This window comes from Thrips palmi, unplaced genomic scaffold, assembly GCF_012932325.1.
Source record: "Thrips palmi isolate BJ-2018 unplaced genomic scaffold, TpBJ-2018v1 HiC_scaffold_19, whole genome shotgun sequence".
NCBI classification, from domain to species: Eukaryota; Metazoa; Arthropoda; class Insecta; order Thysanoptera; family Thripidae; genus Thrips; species Thrips palmi.
This window is the reverse complement of record NW_023144628.1, coordinates 13,254,967-13,274,638: the sequence shown is the minus strand read 5'-3', so window position 1 is coordinate 13,274,638 and position 19,672 is coordinate 13,254,967. Positions and strand designations below refer to the sequence as shown.

The 19,672-nt window shown below is 47.4% G+C and overlaps 1 protein-coding gene across 1 annotated transcript; it reads right to left on the bottom strand.

Moving 5' to 3' along the window:
- Window positions 1–5,786: 5,786 nt before the first annotated feature.
- On the bottom strand, window positions 5,787–13,773 carry LOC117646563. The gene is made up of 4 exons (XM_034387603.1): window positions 13,730–13,773; window positions 10,293–10,434; window positions 7,371–7,656; window positions 5,787–6,209 (listed from the first exon to the last, which is right to left on the bottom strand). Exons 1-4 carry the CDS (start codon window positions 13,764–13,766, stop codon window positions 5,787–5,789), a joined length of 888 nt encoding a protein of 295 aa, XP_034243494.1. The 5' UTR covers window positions 13,767–13,773.
- Window positions 13,774–19,672: the final 5,899 nt, after the last annotated feature.

The following is a 19,672-nucleotide window of genomic DNA, read 5'->3' as shown; positions in this document are numbered from 1 at the left end:
ACCAGAGCATCGTTTCCTGGAGACGGAGCCAAGAGGGCTAAAAACTTGCTGGAAATCATACACTCAGATGTGTGTGAAGTGACAGACACAAACACATGGGAAAATCATAGATATTTTGTTACCTTCATAGATGACAAAAGCAGATTCACAGTAGTTGGACTACTGAAAAACAAGACGGAAAAGGAGGTCCTTGAGAAATTTAAACAGTATAAAGCAGTTGCGGAAAACCAGACTGGAAAACGCATAAAAATTCTAAGATCTGACAATGGTGGAGAATACTGTGGGAATAACTTCAATCAATATTGCAGGCAGGAGGGAATTCTGAGGCAATTCTCTGTGCCCCACACTCCGGAGCAAAATGGAGTAGCAGAGAGGGCAAACCGCACACTGCTCGAAAAGACAAGGGCACTGCTGAAAGAGGCAGGGCTCACACACAGTTTCTGGGGGGAAGCTCTGAGAACTGCTGTGTACCTCAAAAACCTTAGTCCCACCAGGGCTGTTCAAGGGATGGTCCCTTATCAGGCCTGGACTGGAGACAAGCCAAACCTAAAAAATCTAAAAATATTTGGCTGCTGTGCTTATGTCCATGTACCTAGAGACATAAGTAAGAAATTGGGAGACAGAAGTAAAGAATGCATATTTGTGGGCTATGATGATGAGAAGAAAGGCTTCAGACTGGTGGACTTGGCGAAGCCCAGAACAATTATTGTGGAGAGAAGTGTGACCTTCCTCGAAGACAGGTTCCCTGCCAAGACACCGAGAGCCCCAGATCATGCTGTCAAATCACATATCAGATACCCGGAGATGGCTGACTACAAGGTGTCCTTCCAGACCGAGCTTGAACAAAAAATCAGATCGCAAAATGGGGAGTCAAACAGTGAGCGCTCTTTCTGGGATGGTCACTCGACCACAGAAGAATACTCCACCACTGGAGTTCCCTCAAGTATGTATTCAGAAACGCCCACTGATGTTGACATTGAAAGTTGCAGCACGTCATCAAGAAACAGTGAGACACCAACTAGAAAAAGATTGAGACAGCCAAAACAATATGAGGATTATGTGCTGTTCATGGCAAAGAAACCAAAATATGATCCAAAATTTAGTGCATGTCTTGTGGTTCCAACCGAGGACTTGACCCCAGGCTGTATCGAGGAAGCAACTTCGTGCCCTGAGTCAGACTTCTGGATACGAGCCATGCTTGATGAATTAAAATCATTTGAAAACAACCAGGTGTGGACCCTGGTGGACCTTCCATCCGAAGCAAAACTAGTGGGGTGCAGATGGGTATTTAAAAGAAAAATAGATTCAAACGGAACTGTCATTCACAGAGCACGACTGGTGGCCAAGGGCTTCACCCAAACCCCAGGCGTGGATTGTTTTGAGACATATGCACCCGTTGTAAGGAGAGAAACGCTCAGACTATTGTTCTCAACAGCTGTCAATTTTGACTTGCACATAGGGCATCTGGATGTGAAGACAGCTTTCCTTCATGGAGACCTGGAGGAGACAGTCTATATGTGCCAACCAGAGGGTTTCTCTTTAAGTGGCCAGGAGAACAAAGTCTGCAAACTGCGCAAAGCTGTGTACGGTTTGAAGCAGGCAGCCAGAAGCTGGAACCAGAAGGCAGACAGTGTGTTAAAGGACAATGGTTACAGGAATTTTCCAGAGGAGCCCTGTGTGTACATTAAAGAGACAAGTAAGTCTATTATTATGGTCGCCCTGTATGTAGATGATTTTTATGTGTTCTTTAGCCATCCAGAATTGAAAGATGAATTGCTAAAAATCCTGCGGGTTCAGTTTGAGATTAAGGATCTGGGTGCTGCTAAAAATTGTCTGGGAATAAGATTAGAAAGAGACTGGAAAAATGGATCAATGATACTGCACCAAGAAAATTATGTAATGGATGTATTGAAAAGATTTAATAGTCTTGACTGTAAGGGACATAAAACGCCCATGGAAAGCAAACTCAAACTCAGTGCTATGGGACCTGGGAAGAAAAAATCGTTACCATACCAAGAGCTAATGGGATGTTTGTTATATTTAAGCATGAACACCAGGCCAGATATTGCATATTGTGTTAGTTTCTTAAGCCAATTTAACAATTCCTATACCACTGTTCACTGGACCTTAGCAAGGAGGGTACTGGAATACCTGAAGGAGACACCCAAAAGGGGTTTGTTGTACACCAAAAACAAGAGTCCGAGTCTGTGTTTGACATCCTTTGCAGACGCCGACTTTGCAGGCAACCCAAGCGATTATTACTCGTACAGTGGGTTTACCTTCATGTTCGATGGGAATCTTATCTCCTGGAGCAGCAAGAAGCAAAAACTGGCAGCCCAGTCTTCGATGGAATCTGAGTACATCGCCATGACTGAAGCTGGGAAAGAGTCGGTGTTCCTGAACGACTTGGTAAATGCTATTTTCAATTGTGGCCTGCAAACCATTAAATTGCACAACGATAATCAGAGCGCCATCACTGAGGTGAAAGGACATAGTTTTACTGCTAGGACAAAATATTTTGGATGCAGGATGCAATTTCTAAGAGACCTTTTCCAGGACGGAATGGTTGACATTGAGTACATGCCAACTGAAATTATGCCAGCTGATGTCCTTACAAAAGCTCTAAAGGAGGATGGCCATGAGAAGGGTTGTAACCTCCTGAAGATGTATATATAAAAACCTAATTCTATTTTTGTCTCAAGGTACCTTGGTTAAGAGGGAGCCTTGCTCATCAATGTGCTCGGATTAAGAGGGAGTGTTGTGAATACTGTAATCCTCACACTTATTACCTATCTTATACCTATACTGTACTTTTAAAGTTCCCGCTGAATATATCCCTCATACTGTGTAATTAGTCTCATTAGCTAATTCTCATAGTGCAAGTGTCATGACTCCAGCTCCAGTAGAAAAAGAATAAACGCTTCACTTCCTGTCCAGACTTCACCGTGTGTGTGTCCTTTCTTTGCTCCTGCCCATCTATCGCCCAACATCGTACAAATACGGATAATTAGAACTCTGTTCAACCTAGACTACAACATTTACTGCCCAAATAGATAGCTTGTATTGCATTGGCTACTGTGGCAGTCAGGTCCGGAAAATATTGAAGACTGCTTTGACAAGGACAGAGGTGAATGGAAGTCTCTACGACCACCCCTTGACCCTAAACATTTCTATGAGTGAGTGAGTGAGTGCGTCAGTGAGTCAGTCAGTCGGATTGGGGCTATATAGGTTCTTGATCATGATTGATGATGATGATTTACCCCATTGCCGGTGGCGGGGACCCGACTGCAGCACAGTTTCGGAAATTCTCGACCAGACCTACCGATGGGGCGAATAAAATTTTTTAGTCAGTCGGTCCCCTTTTTAGAAGATTGAGTAGGTTTGCTCGGAAACGGTGAGGAATTTTTAACTTTTGGGATTATATCCCATTTTCCCATAAAATTTGGAATCGAATGGAAAGAACCTCAAGTCTCTACGACTATGCCTTGACCCCAAACAAAGTGAGTGAGTGAGGGAGTCAGTCAGTTGGATTTAGGGGCTATATAGTTTCTTGATTGATGATTTTGAGGACGTTCCCGTTGACGGGGACCCGATTGCGGCATAGTTTCAGAAATGTCTCGACTTGACCTGTCGATAGTGCGAATAAAAATTTCAGTCGGTCGGTCCCCTTTTTTTGAAGATTGAGTGGAGTTTGTTGATTTTAGGCCTATTTAATCGTTTTCAGGACGTTCGCGGTGACGGGGACCCGATTGCGGCATAGTTTCGGAAATGTCTCGACCAGACCTACCGATAGAGCGAATAAAAATTTTCAGTCGGTCGGTCCCCTTTTTTGAAGATTGAGTGGAGTTTGTTGATTTTAGGCCTATTTAATCGTTTTGAGGGTGTTGCCAGTGACGGGAACCCGATTGCGGCACAGTTTCGGAAATGTCTCGACCAGACCTACCGATGGGGCGAATAAAAAATTTTCAGTCAGTCGGTCCCCTTTTTTGAAGGTTGAGTGGATTTTGTTGAATTTAGGCCTATTGAATCGTTTTGAGGATGTTGCCGGTGACGAGGACCCGATTGCGGCCCAGTTTCGGAAATGTCTCGACCAGACCTACCGATGGGGCGATAAAAAATTTTTAGTCGGTCGGTCCCCTTTTTTGAAGATTGAGTAGGTTTGCTCTGAAACGGTGAGGAATTTGGTCCCCTTTTTTTGAAGATAAAGTAGGTTTGCTCGGAAACGGTGAGAAATTTTCAACTTTCGGGATTTTTCCCAATTTTCCCCTAAAATTTGGAATCGAATGGAAAAAACCGCAAGTCTCTACGACCACTCCTTCACCCCAAACATTTCTATGAGTGAGTGAGTGAGTGAGTCAGTCGGATTGGGGCTATATAGGTTCTTGATTGATTATTACATTCGGAAAATCAGTTTACTTGGGGACGAACAGTGTGGGGTACATATTGTCCCGGGGACGAAATGGGGGTTACGAATAGTCCGGGCACCAATTTTCGGGGACGAATTGTCCTAGGCCCCAACTTCACTTGTTATATGCGTCGGAAGATTTCCACCGTTTCTCCAATTTTATTTCGCAAGAAATTGCGGAAAGGCTGCCTGTGCACCGTCTTGACTCTTCGTTGGCGTTGGTAAACATGTCACACCCTTGAAAGTTACGCTACACACTACAAACGTAAGTGTCCACACTTCACACTTACAGATGCTTGCCTGCTATAGTAACACACTTGCAACTTCATCTGGCTTCTGGCTCGCTTCCCTCGCTCGCTGGAGTAGCTTGAGTTCCCTTATTCTGAATTGTAGCTTTGAGTCCAAACAGAAGAACAGTTTCCAAGAAATTAAGGCTCTCTCCAAATTCATTCAATATATTATATATATATACTAGGTATGTTATAATTTTCACTGTTCTGCGTCGGTAAGAGATAAATGAACTTCTGTACCTCGGCGGGAGCTTACGCTAAAGTTCGTCTTTAACATGTGTTTTAATTTGTTCAAATACTCCTGTCACAATTTGTGGGCATAATTTATGGGCATTTTACTTTCTCATTAACAAATTGCAGTGCAGGGTTTTCATATTTTTAAACGTTCTGAGTTGAGGACGTTTACGTAAACTTATAGTCATTTCTCTCAAATTCTCCTCGGACATGGCAAAAGGTAGCCACCCTTTAAATTCTGTTAAATGTATCAGTTTTGAATAGGTAAGAGATAGCGTTGCCCTTTTTCAAATATCTCCCTCAACTTTCCTGGAAACTCCCAAACTAAGGCCAAAATGTGCTTGAATTGGAAGAAAAATGAAACTTGCCTAGTAAAATAGCCTATACTGGGCTGATATATTCAAATTAGCCAAAGCTCTTTTTCTTATGTCTTTGAAGGTTCAATTGCTAGAATCTGAGGTATAAATCCTTTTCCTTTGTCGTGACAAGAATTTGGGAGAAACGACTAAAAGTTTCTGGAAACCACCTTAACTCAGAGACTCACAGGAAATGGGTCTCCCAGCTTTGGGAATACATTCATCTTAACGTTGAATTTAAACCACAAGACGTATCAAATATTTCTCATCGATACCAATTTCACTTTACAGTATCCTTTAACTTTTTGTAAAACTTCGTAACTTACTTGTCAGAAACTAATAAGAGTTGTGTCTTCTATCTTTAAAAATAAATTCATGTAATAATGACAGATTGTTTTAAATCAAAAGGAACTGGGTGACAAAAATTTTCAGGAGATTGGTATCTTATCTTCCCACTGAAAAAGAACTCGACAAAGTTTTTTCTTAAAGTTGTAAAATTTACTATTTATACGTTTGAATATCACAAGTTTGAGTAAGAGGTGAAGAGGGCCACGTCTGCGGATGGAAGGTGAAACACATCGGCACTCCCGTGCTTGCTGCCATTGGTGCTACGTCGTGGTGAAAGGTGTAAGGTGTTCCAATTGATGATGCTTCGTGGTGAAAATTGTAAGGTGTTTGAACTGATGCTGCTTCGTGGTGAAAATTGTTAGGTGTTTGAACTGATGCTGCTTCGTGGTGAAAGTTGTAAGGTGTTTGTGATAGAGGTGATGAGGACCACGTCTGCGGATAAGTCAGACGTATCGGGTCTAGCAGTGTTGGTGATGATGATGATGATGACGACGACGATGGTGGTGGTGTGTTTGCCACGCTGGACTGGCGGCGTTTTTTCTTCACGGACCTCACACGTTCTATGGCTCTGGTGCACTGCAATTTTGATACGAAAAATATTGTTAGGGACACACTTCAATGACTTGGGAAAAGTGCACGTGCACGGACCAACCAAGGGGTTGCCCCTCGCGCTAAAAAGGCTAACGAGGGTTCCTATTAAAAATACCTTCATTGACCGTTTCCGTTCAAAAGGTCTTGTCTGGTCGTTTTCTAACAAAGGCGATATTGACCTATCTCACATGGCACTTTCTTTTGGTTGACCAGTAGGGACCGACACCCTGAATACCCAAACCAAAGGATTTTGAAAACTATCAAGCAGTTTAGGATTTTCAATTTTAAACTTCAATTTTTATAAGTTTTAGTTTACCTTCACTAAAAATTTTTTTTGAACGCCAGTGAGGGTTTTGACGCGTGATTTCTTTTCTGATAGGTCCGAAGAAGGTTTTTAGTGGGTTAAGCACTCTGGTGCTTCCAATTTTTACTTACGCACACTTATCTAAATTACTAAATATTTGCGCTCCTGAAAATGGGTAGTCCTGGATTTGTCTCATTTTTGGGTCAAATAAAGAAAGTGAGTGGTCGAACAAATCCCTGAAATAAGACCTTTGACTTGGGCACATCTTCAACTTTTCGAGAAGAGAAGTTGATTTTTCATAATGAACGGTTCCTCAAAAAGAATATGAGCACGTACAGTTCCTTGCCTTATGAAGTTCTAGGACCCAAAATGAGATGAATACGAATAAAAATCAATTCAATAAGAAGGTAAGAGTCATACGTCACTTTTTTAAAAATGCATTCATTATTGCTTAATGGCTAGCCAAGTTTGGAGACAACGATAGAAATTTCAATGTAAACCACTGGTTGTGTGAAACTTCAATTCATATAATTATACCTTCAGAAATATTGACATATAACTCCTTTCTTCTAATTTAATTGATTCTTACTCATATTCGTCCATTATCAGTCCTAGAACTTCATACGAGCTGAAACTGTTGGTGCTAACATACTTTTAACAAAACTGTTTATTGTGAAAACTCAACTTTTCTTCCCGTAAAGTTAAAGATGCACTCAAGTCAAAGGTTCTATTTCAAGGAAATGTTCAACCAAAAACTAGGAGTTATATGTCACAATTTCTGAAGGTTTTCTTTTATGAATTGCAGTAAGTTTTAGCTCATGAAGTGAAGCGATGGCACTTACCAAAGTTAAGTCGTGATCCACTAGATGTTCCTCAGGACCCGTGTCGACCTCCATCAACGCGTCAATTATGACCTTCGAGGGAAGCATGTTCAAATTGTCGAGTGCCTTTCGCTTGGCGCTCGCCCGTACGAGTTGCCGCATAGCCACGGCGTCAGACATGCGGTGGCTTCTGCGTGAGCCGTCAGGCGCAGCCGTCCCCATGACGTGTTGAGTGGTGCCACCCCACTTGATGAAATTGTACGATTCATCGGTGATGAAGGCAACATAGCAATGGCTGGCAGAACACCTGGAAACATAAAATTGTTGTTAGATGACAATAATAATTCTCTGAAGTACGAAGGTACCTCAACGTTGCCGAAGGGACCTTCGTGAATTCACGGAAATTAAAATTCTTCATAAGTCCTCGATCATCCATAGATCAAACAGAAGATTCGTCATAAGTTCCCTCAGAAACTTCGTGAATTTACAAAGGTTCCTTCGGCAATTTTTTTTTCTGAAGTACCTTTGTAAGGTCCCAATTTTTTTTCTATAGATGAAGAAAAACACACGAATAAATTTGGGACAGCCAGGCCCCCAACCTAAGGTCATATGGAAGATAGGTCTGCGCAACCGAGATGCATGCTGGGAAAGCGGGCAGCTTATTTACATACCGTGGGCGATTCAGCGCGGTATGAGAATTATGGCGGTCGGAGCATCCCCGCTTTACGGGACATGTGATTTGGCCACTATTCTAGTGGACTCCCATGTACCACACACCCAATGTGTCCTTAAATTTCAATTTGAAGTCATTTCCGAAAAAAGTATCAAAACGACTTGAAATTGTAAGGATTAGAAAAAGAAATTCTGTTGAAATGTCAAGATAATTAATATTTTCTTGTTAACTGACTAAAAGGGATAGTGCAACAAGCTGCAATCCAATTTGTATGTCCTTCTAGACTTATTTTTTTTTGGGGAGGAAGGGTGGAAACTCAATTTTGGTATTAGAAGGAGTGATGAGAGAAACCACTAAATTTGTTACGTTAAACTTAACACATCAGAAACTTCGAGGAATATAGTGGTTCTGTATAAAAATTTGAGTTTCATCTTCTCTGATTTAGAGGAAGTTGCGGATTTCTTAAGAAAAAGTTTTCAAAAGTTAGCGACAAGTTAATGTTAATTAACTGTTCAAAAGTTAGCAAAAAGTTTACGTTAACTAACTTGTCGTAAAGGTTGGAAAAAAGTTCCCAATTTTTTTTAAACCATGTATGATAATATTTAATAGGCAGAAATGTTTTTTACCTTCTTTGTAGGTGCACGATAAGTGTACACCACACTACTTTGATATTGCTGAAAGTGATCAACACCTAAAAATTTTATAAGTTAAAACTTTTTAGTTTTCTTGATCTCAACGACCATTAACAATATCAAAATAGTCCTGCTTACACTTGGAGTTCTCCGAAAGACAAGTTCAAAAACATTTTATGTTCAATCATGTTCAATCAATGTTCAATTATGTTCACCTAATGGTTACTTTAAAAATGAGGCTCACAAGATTTTTTGACAAGTCAGTTTACGGAAACTTGTCGCTTTCATTTGATCTCTCTCATAGAGGATATCCTCACTTCCAAGAAAGTGGAGCTGCAATTTTGGAGCAGTACATCTAAATTATTCATAGTTAACGGACCATTAACGGGATAAAAGGTCATATTTTGACCACCAACAGGCTTAACACCCCTTAAAATGAACATGTAAAGATGTGTTGATTTTTCATTGATCTAAAATATATTTTGAGGACTCAGCAGCATTCTTGACACACGCTAGTGTCTACTGCACGGAAGAAGTGGCTATCACCTGTCCTACCTTCCGTGTCCAAGTCCCCTGGAGCGGGAATGCTCCGATCGCCATAATTCTCATACCGCGCTGAATCGCCCACGGTATGCAAATAAGCGACCGGGCAAGCCGGCAGGCAGGCGGTCCTCCGCTGCAGCCGGCGACGGATTCGGGAGGGATTAGCTGCCCGGTCTCCCAGCATGCATCTCGGTTGGTTGACCTACCTTCCATATGACCTTAGGCGGGGCCCCCGACCAGGGGCCGAATCAAAGCACTATACGTATTGCAAAATTAGGGGAACTCAAGGAGTGACAACCATTTGCACCTTGGTAAGTGAGCTGATGCTTAAAAAAATAATAACATTGACCCATTATAAAAAAAATTCTACAAAACAATTTAAAATTTTTAAAATTTGCTGGGCGAAACCGAGGATTAGTCAACCAACTTTCAGAATTCTATGGCGAACTGTCTGGCGTAATCCTGATTGGAGATCCCGAGGAAATTCAGAAGAACACTGGTTGCCAAATGAATGTGACACAGGTGAACGTGACATCACATTCCTTTGAACGTAACAGTGAAAATTTACGGTGAAACCAATGTGACAAACCGCACCGCTGTGTCACATTACTTCGGGTGTGATACGAAATGAGCAGACGAACCGTCACATTACAACGAATAGCGAATGTCACTCGTGGTATTACCCATTGGCAAATGTCTTGTCACATCCAAACCAATGTGCCCGAGTTTCTGCGCACCTTCGTCGCCTAGTCTAGACTACTCCACAAATCGAAGAGCGTTATAATACATACATGCCTGATGCAGGCAACTCCCTATCCCTTATGCACTAGATGCATGCTTCAGTTAGCGTGTACATGGCATGTATGCACTAGTAAGTGCATGCTTGGCAGGCATGCGCTAGCTAGAGCGTGCTTGCTGGCATGCTCCAGTTAGAGCATACAATGTACGCTCTTCGATTTGTAGAGTAGCCAGCCACCCCGAGCTCGGGGTGCACTTATCATTGAGCAATATGCCTTCACCCATGGCAGGGCAGGGCTCCGAAACGGGTCACAGACACTATGAAACACCTTGACGCACCACTGCAACTTTACTTACTTCCACCGCAGGATTCCTGCCCCTGAGCCTTGACGGCGGAGGCAGAACCGGTAGTTATCCACGATGAGACACGGGTTACCCCGTTCAGTGGCACTGACTGTGATGAACGCCCTGCAGGGGTCTTCCATGGCGAAGTACGTATCTGCAAAGTGACAGAAGGGCAGCAAAGTAGCAACGGCAGCGCGGCGAGGTAGGTTCGGCAAGCAGCGCGGGGCCGCAGGCCGTGTGCTCAGGTCGAGTGGCGAAACGGAACTGCCTCCAGTTGCTACTCGTTGTTTCCAGGTAAACACGGTCTCCTCCGGCAGGTGTGCTCGGTGTGGTGGCCTCGGCCCCCTGGTTCCAGGAAAGGTTGGAAACTGGGCCCCAACATGCATCTTTTCAGAAGCGTGGTATATATTTGAGCGCACGGCGAAAGCGGTTCCTGGTTTTCCCAGATAACGCCCTGGAAATCGCCAACCTGCTGGGAAAACAAGGAACCCTATTGCCGTGCGGAAAGGCACAAAATTCGAGCCCACTCACTAAATTACCATGTTCTTTTTTGTGTACAAGCTATGCACGAAGCTGTGAATAAGTTTCAAAAGACACGAATTCATGCGCAACTACGTTCGTAAATGTGCGTTTTAGCGCATGAAATTCGAGCGTTTTGATACGCATGCAGAGTTTCATGCATAGCTTATGCACAAAAGCTGCATTGTAATTAAATTCATTTTATTCAATTATTTCCGTCAACTTACGCAGACACACAAAAAACGTCTAACACATCAAACACATTTGAGCAAAGGGAAAGTCAGGCCACAACACTCTGCATAGAACATGAAGCACTCAATTGAAAATAGTTTACAAAGAAAATATTTAAAGAGAGTTGAATTCAAAAAACTAAATACCTAAAGACGACTATCTTATTTAGAGAACTCCTGCATGGAATACACGGTAAAAACTGTTCCTGGTTTTCCCAGGAACTCCCTGGAAATCGCCTATGTTCACACTAAATGTTAATGTAGAATTTTGTACGTCGTGATGCACGATTTTAAACCTGCGTGACGTTTTGCACAAAATTGTGCAGAAATTCGCATAAATTTATGCATTTTCACGCATAATATTATGCAATTTCCCCGCATGCACAAAATCGTGCATAAGGCACGTACAAAATTCTACATAAACATTTAGTGTGTTTCTACCATGGGCTTCCTGCGAAAACCAGGTACACTGTGGCGAAAAGCTACGGAAAATTCTGTAAACAGCTTGTGGTAATCCTCCGTAGCCCCCTTATCAATATTCTCTGTAGGCTCTTACAGTATTCTCCGTAAGACCTTACAGTAATCTCCGTAGGACTATACAGTCTTCCAGGTCCTACGGAGAAGACTGTGTGGACTTACAGAGAATACTGTAGGGCCCTACGGAGAATACTGTAAGAGCCTACGGAGAATATTGATAAGTGGGCTACGGAGAATCCTGGCAAAAAAATTAACAGAATTTTCCGTACCTTTTTGCCACAGTGTACTGTTTTTACCATGTAGTACTTCATCTTGTAACCATAATTTGAAATTTTTTAGAAACACTATCGTTTCTTAGTTTCTCTCGTACAATGCCTGTAAGGCAGTGTCTGAATGCCTGAACCACCAATTGCAATCTTAAGTCGAAAACAACGCAGAGAAAGGACATTGGGGTATCGCGGATGTTCCCAATTTCCACCGGAGTACGATTCAAAATACCTCAAGTATGTATGAAAGCGTACCAACAGTTCTGTGTCTTTAGCACGAGCGATGAGCGAAGAAGAGAAACAGGCAGGGCTTACCGGGGCCCGACCCGCCGGCAGCTTGGCTAGCCCTTTCAAATACGCACACTCGAAAAAGCTTACGAAGCATTTGCTTCATAGCTACAGAGCAAAGGAAGGCATTGTGGAAATGCTTCGTAATACAGTATACGAATGATTTTGCCTCATACACTGCAAGGAAAAGCTACAACTAAAGTACACAAATTACTGGAATATTTTCTATCAGGAATTTATTGTACTTTCAAAGTACAACAATTGTTGTACAGAATACAATGGATCCGGCGGCATGACGAGTGCTAGACAGTCCCGGCCTCGTTGTACTTCATACAATCCCTGATGTACTTTTATTGGACAGTTTTAGTTGTACTTTTGTTGTACTACTATTCACACTTTTTCTTGCAGTGTACCAATAAGAAGCATTTCTTCGTAAACTTCACAATGCCTTCATTTTCTTCGAATGACGATGCGTTTCTTCACTGTGAGAAAAAAGTACGGAAAAAGTACGGAACATGTCTGGTCAATAATTTGCCGGGACCGTCCGTACTTGCCAACTGCGGAACGTTCCGTACTTTTTTGCCGTACCCATTTACATGGGTTCATGGAGCAAGTACGGAACGTTCCGTACTTTTCTCCGTACCTCCGTACTATATTTTTCTGTACCATTTCCGTACAAAAGTACGGAACTTTTTTACAGTGTTCGTATAGTTTTCTTTTACTGTGTAGGGATCGCGATACAGTGAGCGCTAATTGACTGTGGTGTAATTCATCAATTTTAATCATGCTTCGGCATATGTGACACGTGACTGTCTAAAAAGTGCAGTGAATCCTGCCCACAAATTACAGATTGCACGACAAGCAAGCATGAAAACTGACGGGATTTAGTGAAGGTTTTTCTTTTTGACTGTGCACTTGGCCGGCCCGCGCACTCCGCCTCTATTTTTGCTGACAGTACCGAGAACCAGGAAGCCTGCGGGCCGGCCCGGTGGTGCCTCTGGAGCTACACTGGGGAGGCCCGCACGGCCACCTCGGCGACAGCTGCACCCTACACTGTGGAAATCACTGAAGGCACTGTTAGATTTGATGACTCACATTAAAAAGGCTACGAAGCATGGCTACGAAGCATCGCCAAGGAGGCATTGCAAATTTTAGCACTGTCAGTCGCCGCTGTATTTGGTTGCTCTCAAGGGCTACAATTTGGGAAAAAGTTATCCCCACCACTTTGGCTCGAGGCGAGCCCGGGCGCACAGTGGGCCAGAAGACCGGAGGAGGCGGCCAAAACCCTAGACGCGTTTTGAGCTCCGGGGTCGCTAAACAGGGCTCCAACCGAGCGTGTGATCCCACCAATGGGTTCCTCGTTCGGAGAGCAATCCATTGGTGGGGTCACACGTTCGGTTCCAGTCCCATTAAGCGACTCCGGAGCTCAAAACGCGTCTAGAGTTTTGGCCGCCTCCACCGGTCTTCTGGCCCACTTAGGGGCGGCGGGGTCCGGGACCCGCCGGCTGCCCGGCTGACCCTGGCACCGTAATCCCCGGCCAAGCCCATTTTTTTTTGAAAATTCAATTTGCGTTCAAATCTTTGGCAAACTGTTTAGCGGGGCGTGTTTCTGGCTTCAAAATAGGCAGTCAACTAAAAATTCATGCAAAAATTTGGGTTTTGGACTTACGAGTTTGAGTTACGGTACATTCTGGCCAGTCGGCCATGCCCGCCAGGAACCTGGCACCGCGTCCAGATAGCGATTTGAGGCACTTGTTAATGTCGGATCGCGTTGAAATTTTGTGTCTGTTGTTCAAATCATGAGGATCTCCCGGAGTTGCGCCGGCCAAAAGCGTTCAAATCGGAGCATTTTATTTTTCAAACGGGAATGTATTTGGGAATCGCTCCCTCCTGGTCGGCGGCCAAATAGCGGCATGAATTTCCTGTCATGCCGACTTAGCACGACTTTTCTCATAAGACGCACTGTGCGCACCAATGCACATAGTGCATTCACGCCAGATGACGCCGTGACGCACACGTCACGCAATGTTTCATTATTTGGCCATGTGGCCGACCATTAAATTTTCACTGCGAGGCCCGAGGTACAAATCTGTCGACCCGTCGCCCTATCGGGCGCACTGACTTCGACGCGAGTTCCAACCGCGCATGGGGTCACCCACCGTAAAAATTCCACCGTCACTCCACGTTTTCCCCTCCGGGACAGCACTTCTCAGAAAAGAGGTCCCTCGCCAGGCCAGGCCTGACTCAGGCAAACAAGCGAGCCTGCACGACCCCCCTCCCCTCCCCTGCGGACGATTCCCCCGGCTCCCTCCGCGTTCGGGTGCGCTCGGGGAAGGTTCGGGCGCACTCGGGCGCCCAAGGCACGCGGCTCGGGCGCCCTCTACGCAGCCGAACCTGGCGTTCGGCTCGGCGCTCGGCTCGGCACTGCCGCCTGCCGTGCGTGCCGTGCGTGCCGAGCCGAGCCAGCCCAGCCGAGGCCGCCGAGGCCGAGAGCCGAGTCGGCAGTTGTCGTCCCGCGTCCGTCCGGTCCAGCCAGAGCCAGCGTCGCCAGCGTCAGCAGTCAGAGTGTCTCGAAGTGTCTCCTCAGCTCAACCAGGCAGCAGCGCTGCTGGCTGCTGCAGCCGTGTGACTAAATCTGTGCACACTGGAACGCAGGACGCAGCACGTTGGGCCAGCAGAAGACCGGCGCAGGCGGCCAGCACTCTGCACGCGTTTTGATTTCGGGAGTCGCCAAATGGGTCTCTAACCGATCGTGTGGCCCTAGCAATGGATTGCTCTCTGCACGTGGAATCCAGTGCTGGGGTCACACGTTTGGTTCGAGCCCTGTTCAGCGACTCCCGAGCTCAGAACGCGCCTCGAGTTTTAGCCGCCTGCACCGGTCTTCTGGCCCACTGTGCGGCAGCAGCAGTCGAGTCCGCCATCTCCGTTTCTAAGCATTTGCTTGGCAAGCGCACTCCGCTTCAACCTTGCACATGGTTTAGTTTGTACGACGACTGCAAGAAACTGCGACGGCGACTGGTGTTCGCACTACAAGAACAGTGTCCGGGTTTCCCAGGCGCACCTTGGGAAAACAGGTCATTTTCCCAGGATGGGCCTGGGAAACCCGGACACTGTTTTGGCCGTGGCTGTTTATGGCTGGTCCACACTCTATACGTTTATGGATAATTTTGAACGTGGTGATGCATAATTTTTAACTGCCGTGCCTAAAATTGTGCCTGTGTTTACATAAATTGTATGCACTGCAAAAAATCTGTGTCTGATACGGAGCATGCTACGGCGTTCCGTATATCCCCTGAAATGGTGATACGGACATCTGCAGTTCCACTCCTCCCATAAGAGCCTGTGCTTTGTAAAGCGTGGTACGGATCTTCAACGGAAGATGTACCGCTAATTTTGCACCGGAGGTTGCCGTTTCGCTTTTCTGTTAGTGAAGAAGTCCCAAATGCTCTACGGACTGTATGACGGCCAGTCCGTATCCCTACGGAGTGACCGTTTCATGCGTTTCGGCAGAGAAATTTGCGTTACGGAGCGTCCGTTCCTCGCGGTCCGTAGAGCACATTGGACTTTTTCACTGACAGAAAACTGAAACGGCAACCTCCGGTGTAAAATTAGCGTTACATTTACAGTTAAATTTCCGTAGCACGCTTTACAAAGCACAGGCTCCTATGGAAGGAGTGGTACGGCAGATGCCCGCATCACAATTTCAGGGGTATACGGAACGCCGTGGCATGCTCCGCATCAAACACGGATCTTCTGCGGTGTGCATGCCTCTTTACGCATGATATTATGCAACTTTATGTATGCATCGTTACGCATGATATTATGCAAATTTGCATAATATCATGCGTAAAGATGCATACATAAATTGATGCAAGTTCACGCACAATTTTATGCACGACAGTACGCAGGTTTAAAATTAAGCATCACCACGTACAAAATTGTACATAAAAATTTACAGTGCACGTCCAAACGATTGAGGCCGAGTGCCAAGAGGAACGTGACGTTGTGTCACATTTCTCCCAACATGATTTTGCGTTTCCGGTGTGCAAGTCCAGGCGCAGCTCTTCGGCTGTTCAGGAAACGGTGCTTGGGCTCGCAGAGGTTGCCCCAGTTCTGGTCTGGGGGGCCTGTAGGCTCTAAGGTCAAGTAGGAATGTAAGGCGTTTCCGCGAATCTTGAAACGGAAGGGCGAAGAACACAAGTGAGTGTACACCTTCCGTTCCCTCGCCTGAGGATGGCTGCCCCTTGAACAGCCGAGAGAGCGGAAGTTGTGCACTCACTTGTGTTCTTCGTCCTTCCTTTTCAAGATTCGCGGAAGTGTCATGTGGATCTGGATCATCTGGTGTGACGGCAGTTCGTCCGTTCTCTGGCCTCCGTCGGGCTTCCCTTCGCTCCTCGGCCAGCGCTATGCGACTGCCGAGCTCCACTCGATCAGCTGCGCTGGCAGCGTTGTTTGCTCAGCGCATTCTTCCCGCCTGAGTCAGTTTTGAGTTTGGTTCGGGCGCCGCACAGTGGGCCGGAAGACCGGCACCGGTGGCCAAAGCTCCCGACGCGTTTTGAGCTACCGAGTCGCTAAGTTGGACTCAAACCGAACGTGTGGCCCCACCAGTGAAGTGCGATCCGAACAAGGAGTCCATGGGTTGGCGTCACACGTTCGGTTTGAGTCGCTTTCAGGGACTTCTGAGCCCGTTCCCACCGGTCGTCCGGCCCACTGTGCGGCGCCTCGTTGCGGCGGAACGCAACACAGTGATGATCATAACTGCAGTGTTCTCACATATTCAATCATAGGAGCGCTCACTCACTACACTGCCAATCCAAGTGTGAGACAGTCTCACACTATTTAGTGTGAACCACGATGTCTCACGCTTCCAAGTGTGGGCCACGTGTGTCCCACACTTGCAAGTGTGAGACACGGTATGTCTCACACTTGCAAGCGTGAGACCCAGGTTGTCTCACACTTACGAGCGTGGGTCCTGTGGCACTAAACCACGGGGAACAATAGGCAGTAAGTGTGGGACAGACCGCGAGACAAATGATGTCTCACACTTGCAAGCGTGGGACAAACGTGGCTCACACTTGTAAGCGTGAGACATCGTGGTTCACACTAAATAGTGTGAGACTGTCTCACACTTGGATTGGCAGTGTAGTACACAACCAGGAGTCTGTGGTCACTTGAGTACACGCCCTCAACCGTACATTTTGCTCGGCCTGCTTATTCTTCTGGGAGTGCACCCTACCCGGGTAGAATAATCGTTCCGCCGCGGATCCGCCGCGAGAACAAGAGAACCGGTGTCGCACCAGGTGGAAAGCCCCCCCCCCCCCCCCCCCCAAGCCATCACTCTGAAGCGGCGCCCTGCCAGCTGAGCCGCCTGCGCCCCCGGAGTTGCCCATCGGAAACGTAACAGTGGAACAGTGAAACGTAACAGTGGAACTGGGCGTCCTGGGCGACGCGGGCTTGCTGTGCAGCGTGCCGGCCGGCGAACCCCCCAGGAGGTCTTCCCTGAGGCCGTCGTCCTTGTTCTTTGGTGTGTCTGTACTGCTGCTGCCGGGACGATCGGGTGGGGTGCAGCGGCAGCGCAGACGGCGGGTCCCGGTGCAGCTGCTTCGGTGACAGAGTCGGCCAGGGCGGCGGCGGCGTCGAGTTGCAGCGCGGGGTTGCCTCCCCTGGTCATGGCCGGGAGGCGCTGCGTCCAGAGTTGCCGGAGCAGCACGTCCCCGACGGCGTTGCCCGCCAAGGTGCGCATGTGGCGCAGGAGGGCGGAGGGGCGCTGGTCACCCAGGGCTGCATCCTGGGCCAGCAGCTGCCGCAGGCGCTGTTCCTGCGGGCCCGCGAGTCGGTCCATGAGCTCCTCCTTGAGTGTGGTGAAGGGCGTGTCCGGGGGCGGGGCGGTGAGGAGGTCCGTTACTTCCGCGGCCTGCGCCTCCCCGAGGTGGCGGACGACCACCCCGGCCCCTCCCCTGCTGCGTCTCGGCCCTGTCCCGGGTGTTGTAGAAGTAGTTTTGCAACGCCTTGTCCACCGCGGCCTCCGTCGCAGGGTGCTCGTAGCCCTTCAGGCCCAGGATAACCGTCCTCAGCAACTCGTGGAACTTCGGAAAATGGGCCCTGTAGCTCAGCTTCCACGGCATAACCACAACAAGTCCGTCCTTTCCTGAAACAAAGACAATAAGCTCAGCCCAGCCCGGTGACAATCATAAAAATGAAACGACCAGCCCACTCCCGCGATACTCACGTTTGGTGAATTGCGCCCCGTCTTCTTTATCGCCGTTGCTGAAGCCGGACCCAGTCTGGTTCAGCTGCCGCTGCACCGGCATCGCGAGGAGCCAGTCGATGACCCTCGACACCGCCTCCTTCGCATCCTTGCCGCCCCTGAAGGCAGCCTCTCGGGTGAATGCGTCGACGACGTCCTTCCGCACGAGCAGCTCCTCCATGTGAACCAGATGCCACATCTGCACGAAGGGCACAGGCACGCCCAGCAGGGACGCGAGGTTCCGTGCTGCTTGCTACTCGTCATCCAGGTCGGGTTCGGGTACGCCAGAGTCGGGTGGCCCAGGATTCTCCCCGATCCTGACGCATCCCCGGCAGAACGTGAACTTGCTGATCACAGTGCCGCGACTCTTCACCTGCCGATGAACGGGAAACTCCGGCCGGAACTGCTCCATGTACATGTTCGACCACCAGAGACGGAGTCCTTCAGCCCGCTGGAGCGGCGTCCAGTCTTCCCAGTCGACTAACACACGGACGGGCTTCTGCAGCTCCAGGGCGAAGACGTCCGGTCCCTCGGCGTGGCTCGTCCATCTCGGTCGTCCCGCACCGCCATGAACCCGGGCACCCGAGAGCGTCTGCCGGAAGTACAGGTTCAGGGTGGCGGTAAACCGTCCTAGGGCGGCCTTTGGCAGAGGATGTCTTCTCTCAGCAGGAACCGGTCGTTGGCAGGTGGCTGGTGCCCCGAGGTCGTTCCTGGTCGTCGTGGTTGGTGGTCACGGTGCGTGGTGAGCGAGCGAGTGCGTGCGTGCGCGTGGCCAGTCGAAGTGGTCTGCCGTGCTGCGCGAGCCAGTGGTCTCCCCGGCTCGGCTCGGCCGCTCGGCCCGACCGTAACCGGACTTTCCTCGTTTGCAACCTTTGCCCTGGCGTTTTTCTTGGCGCGCTTACTGCGTTCCAGAACGCTTCACGCGTCACGTAAGGAAGGATAGAAGCCACCTCTCCCTCCATGAGTGCTGGGTCCGTGCCCAGCCTCTTGAGGTACTGCCGAAATCGTGCTTCAAAGGAATGGAACAAAAAATTTTTAATACGCCTCTTAGTGAAACAAATATATACATTGCAAACAGACACTTTGTAGAGACACTACACACCTCGTACCGCTCTCTTGAATTGCTCAGAGAACTTGATGCAATCCTTGGGCAGCTTCAAGCGGTATTTTTTGGCGTTATCACCGAAGACGCCGTATGTCAAGTGGTTACGCCAGTCCGTGCCATCTGTGACGTAGCCCATTTGTGACAGTGACCCGGACTGGATCATTACCGCCTTTTTCCGGCCGCCTCTTGCTCTCTCAATTTTTCAACATGGAAGGAAAAGAAATGACAACAGAAATTCATCAATTTTCAATATAATTCAC

Excerpts from the sequence above, each read along its gene's own strand:
- LOC117646563 (XM_034387603.1), bottom strand. The coding sequence starts at position 13,766 with ATGGCCGACTGGCCAGAATGTACCGTAACTCAAACTC. Across the intron at positions 7,657-10,292 it reads GCAGGAATCCTGCGGTGGAA|GTGTTCTGCCAGCCATTGCT; the intron begins GTAAGTAAAGTT and ends TTATGTTTCCAG. Across the intron at positions 6,210-7,370 it reads TGGATCACGACTTAACTTTG|TGCACCAGAGCCATAGAACG; the intron begins GTAAGTGCCATC and ends TCAAAATTGCAG.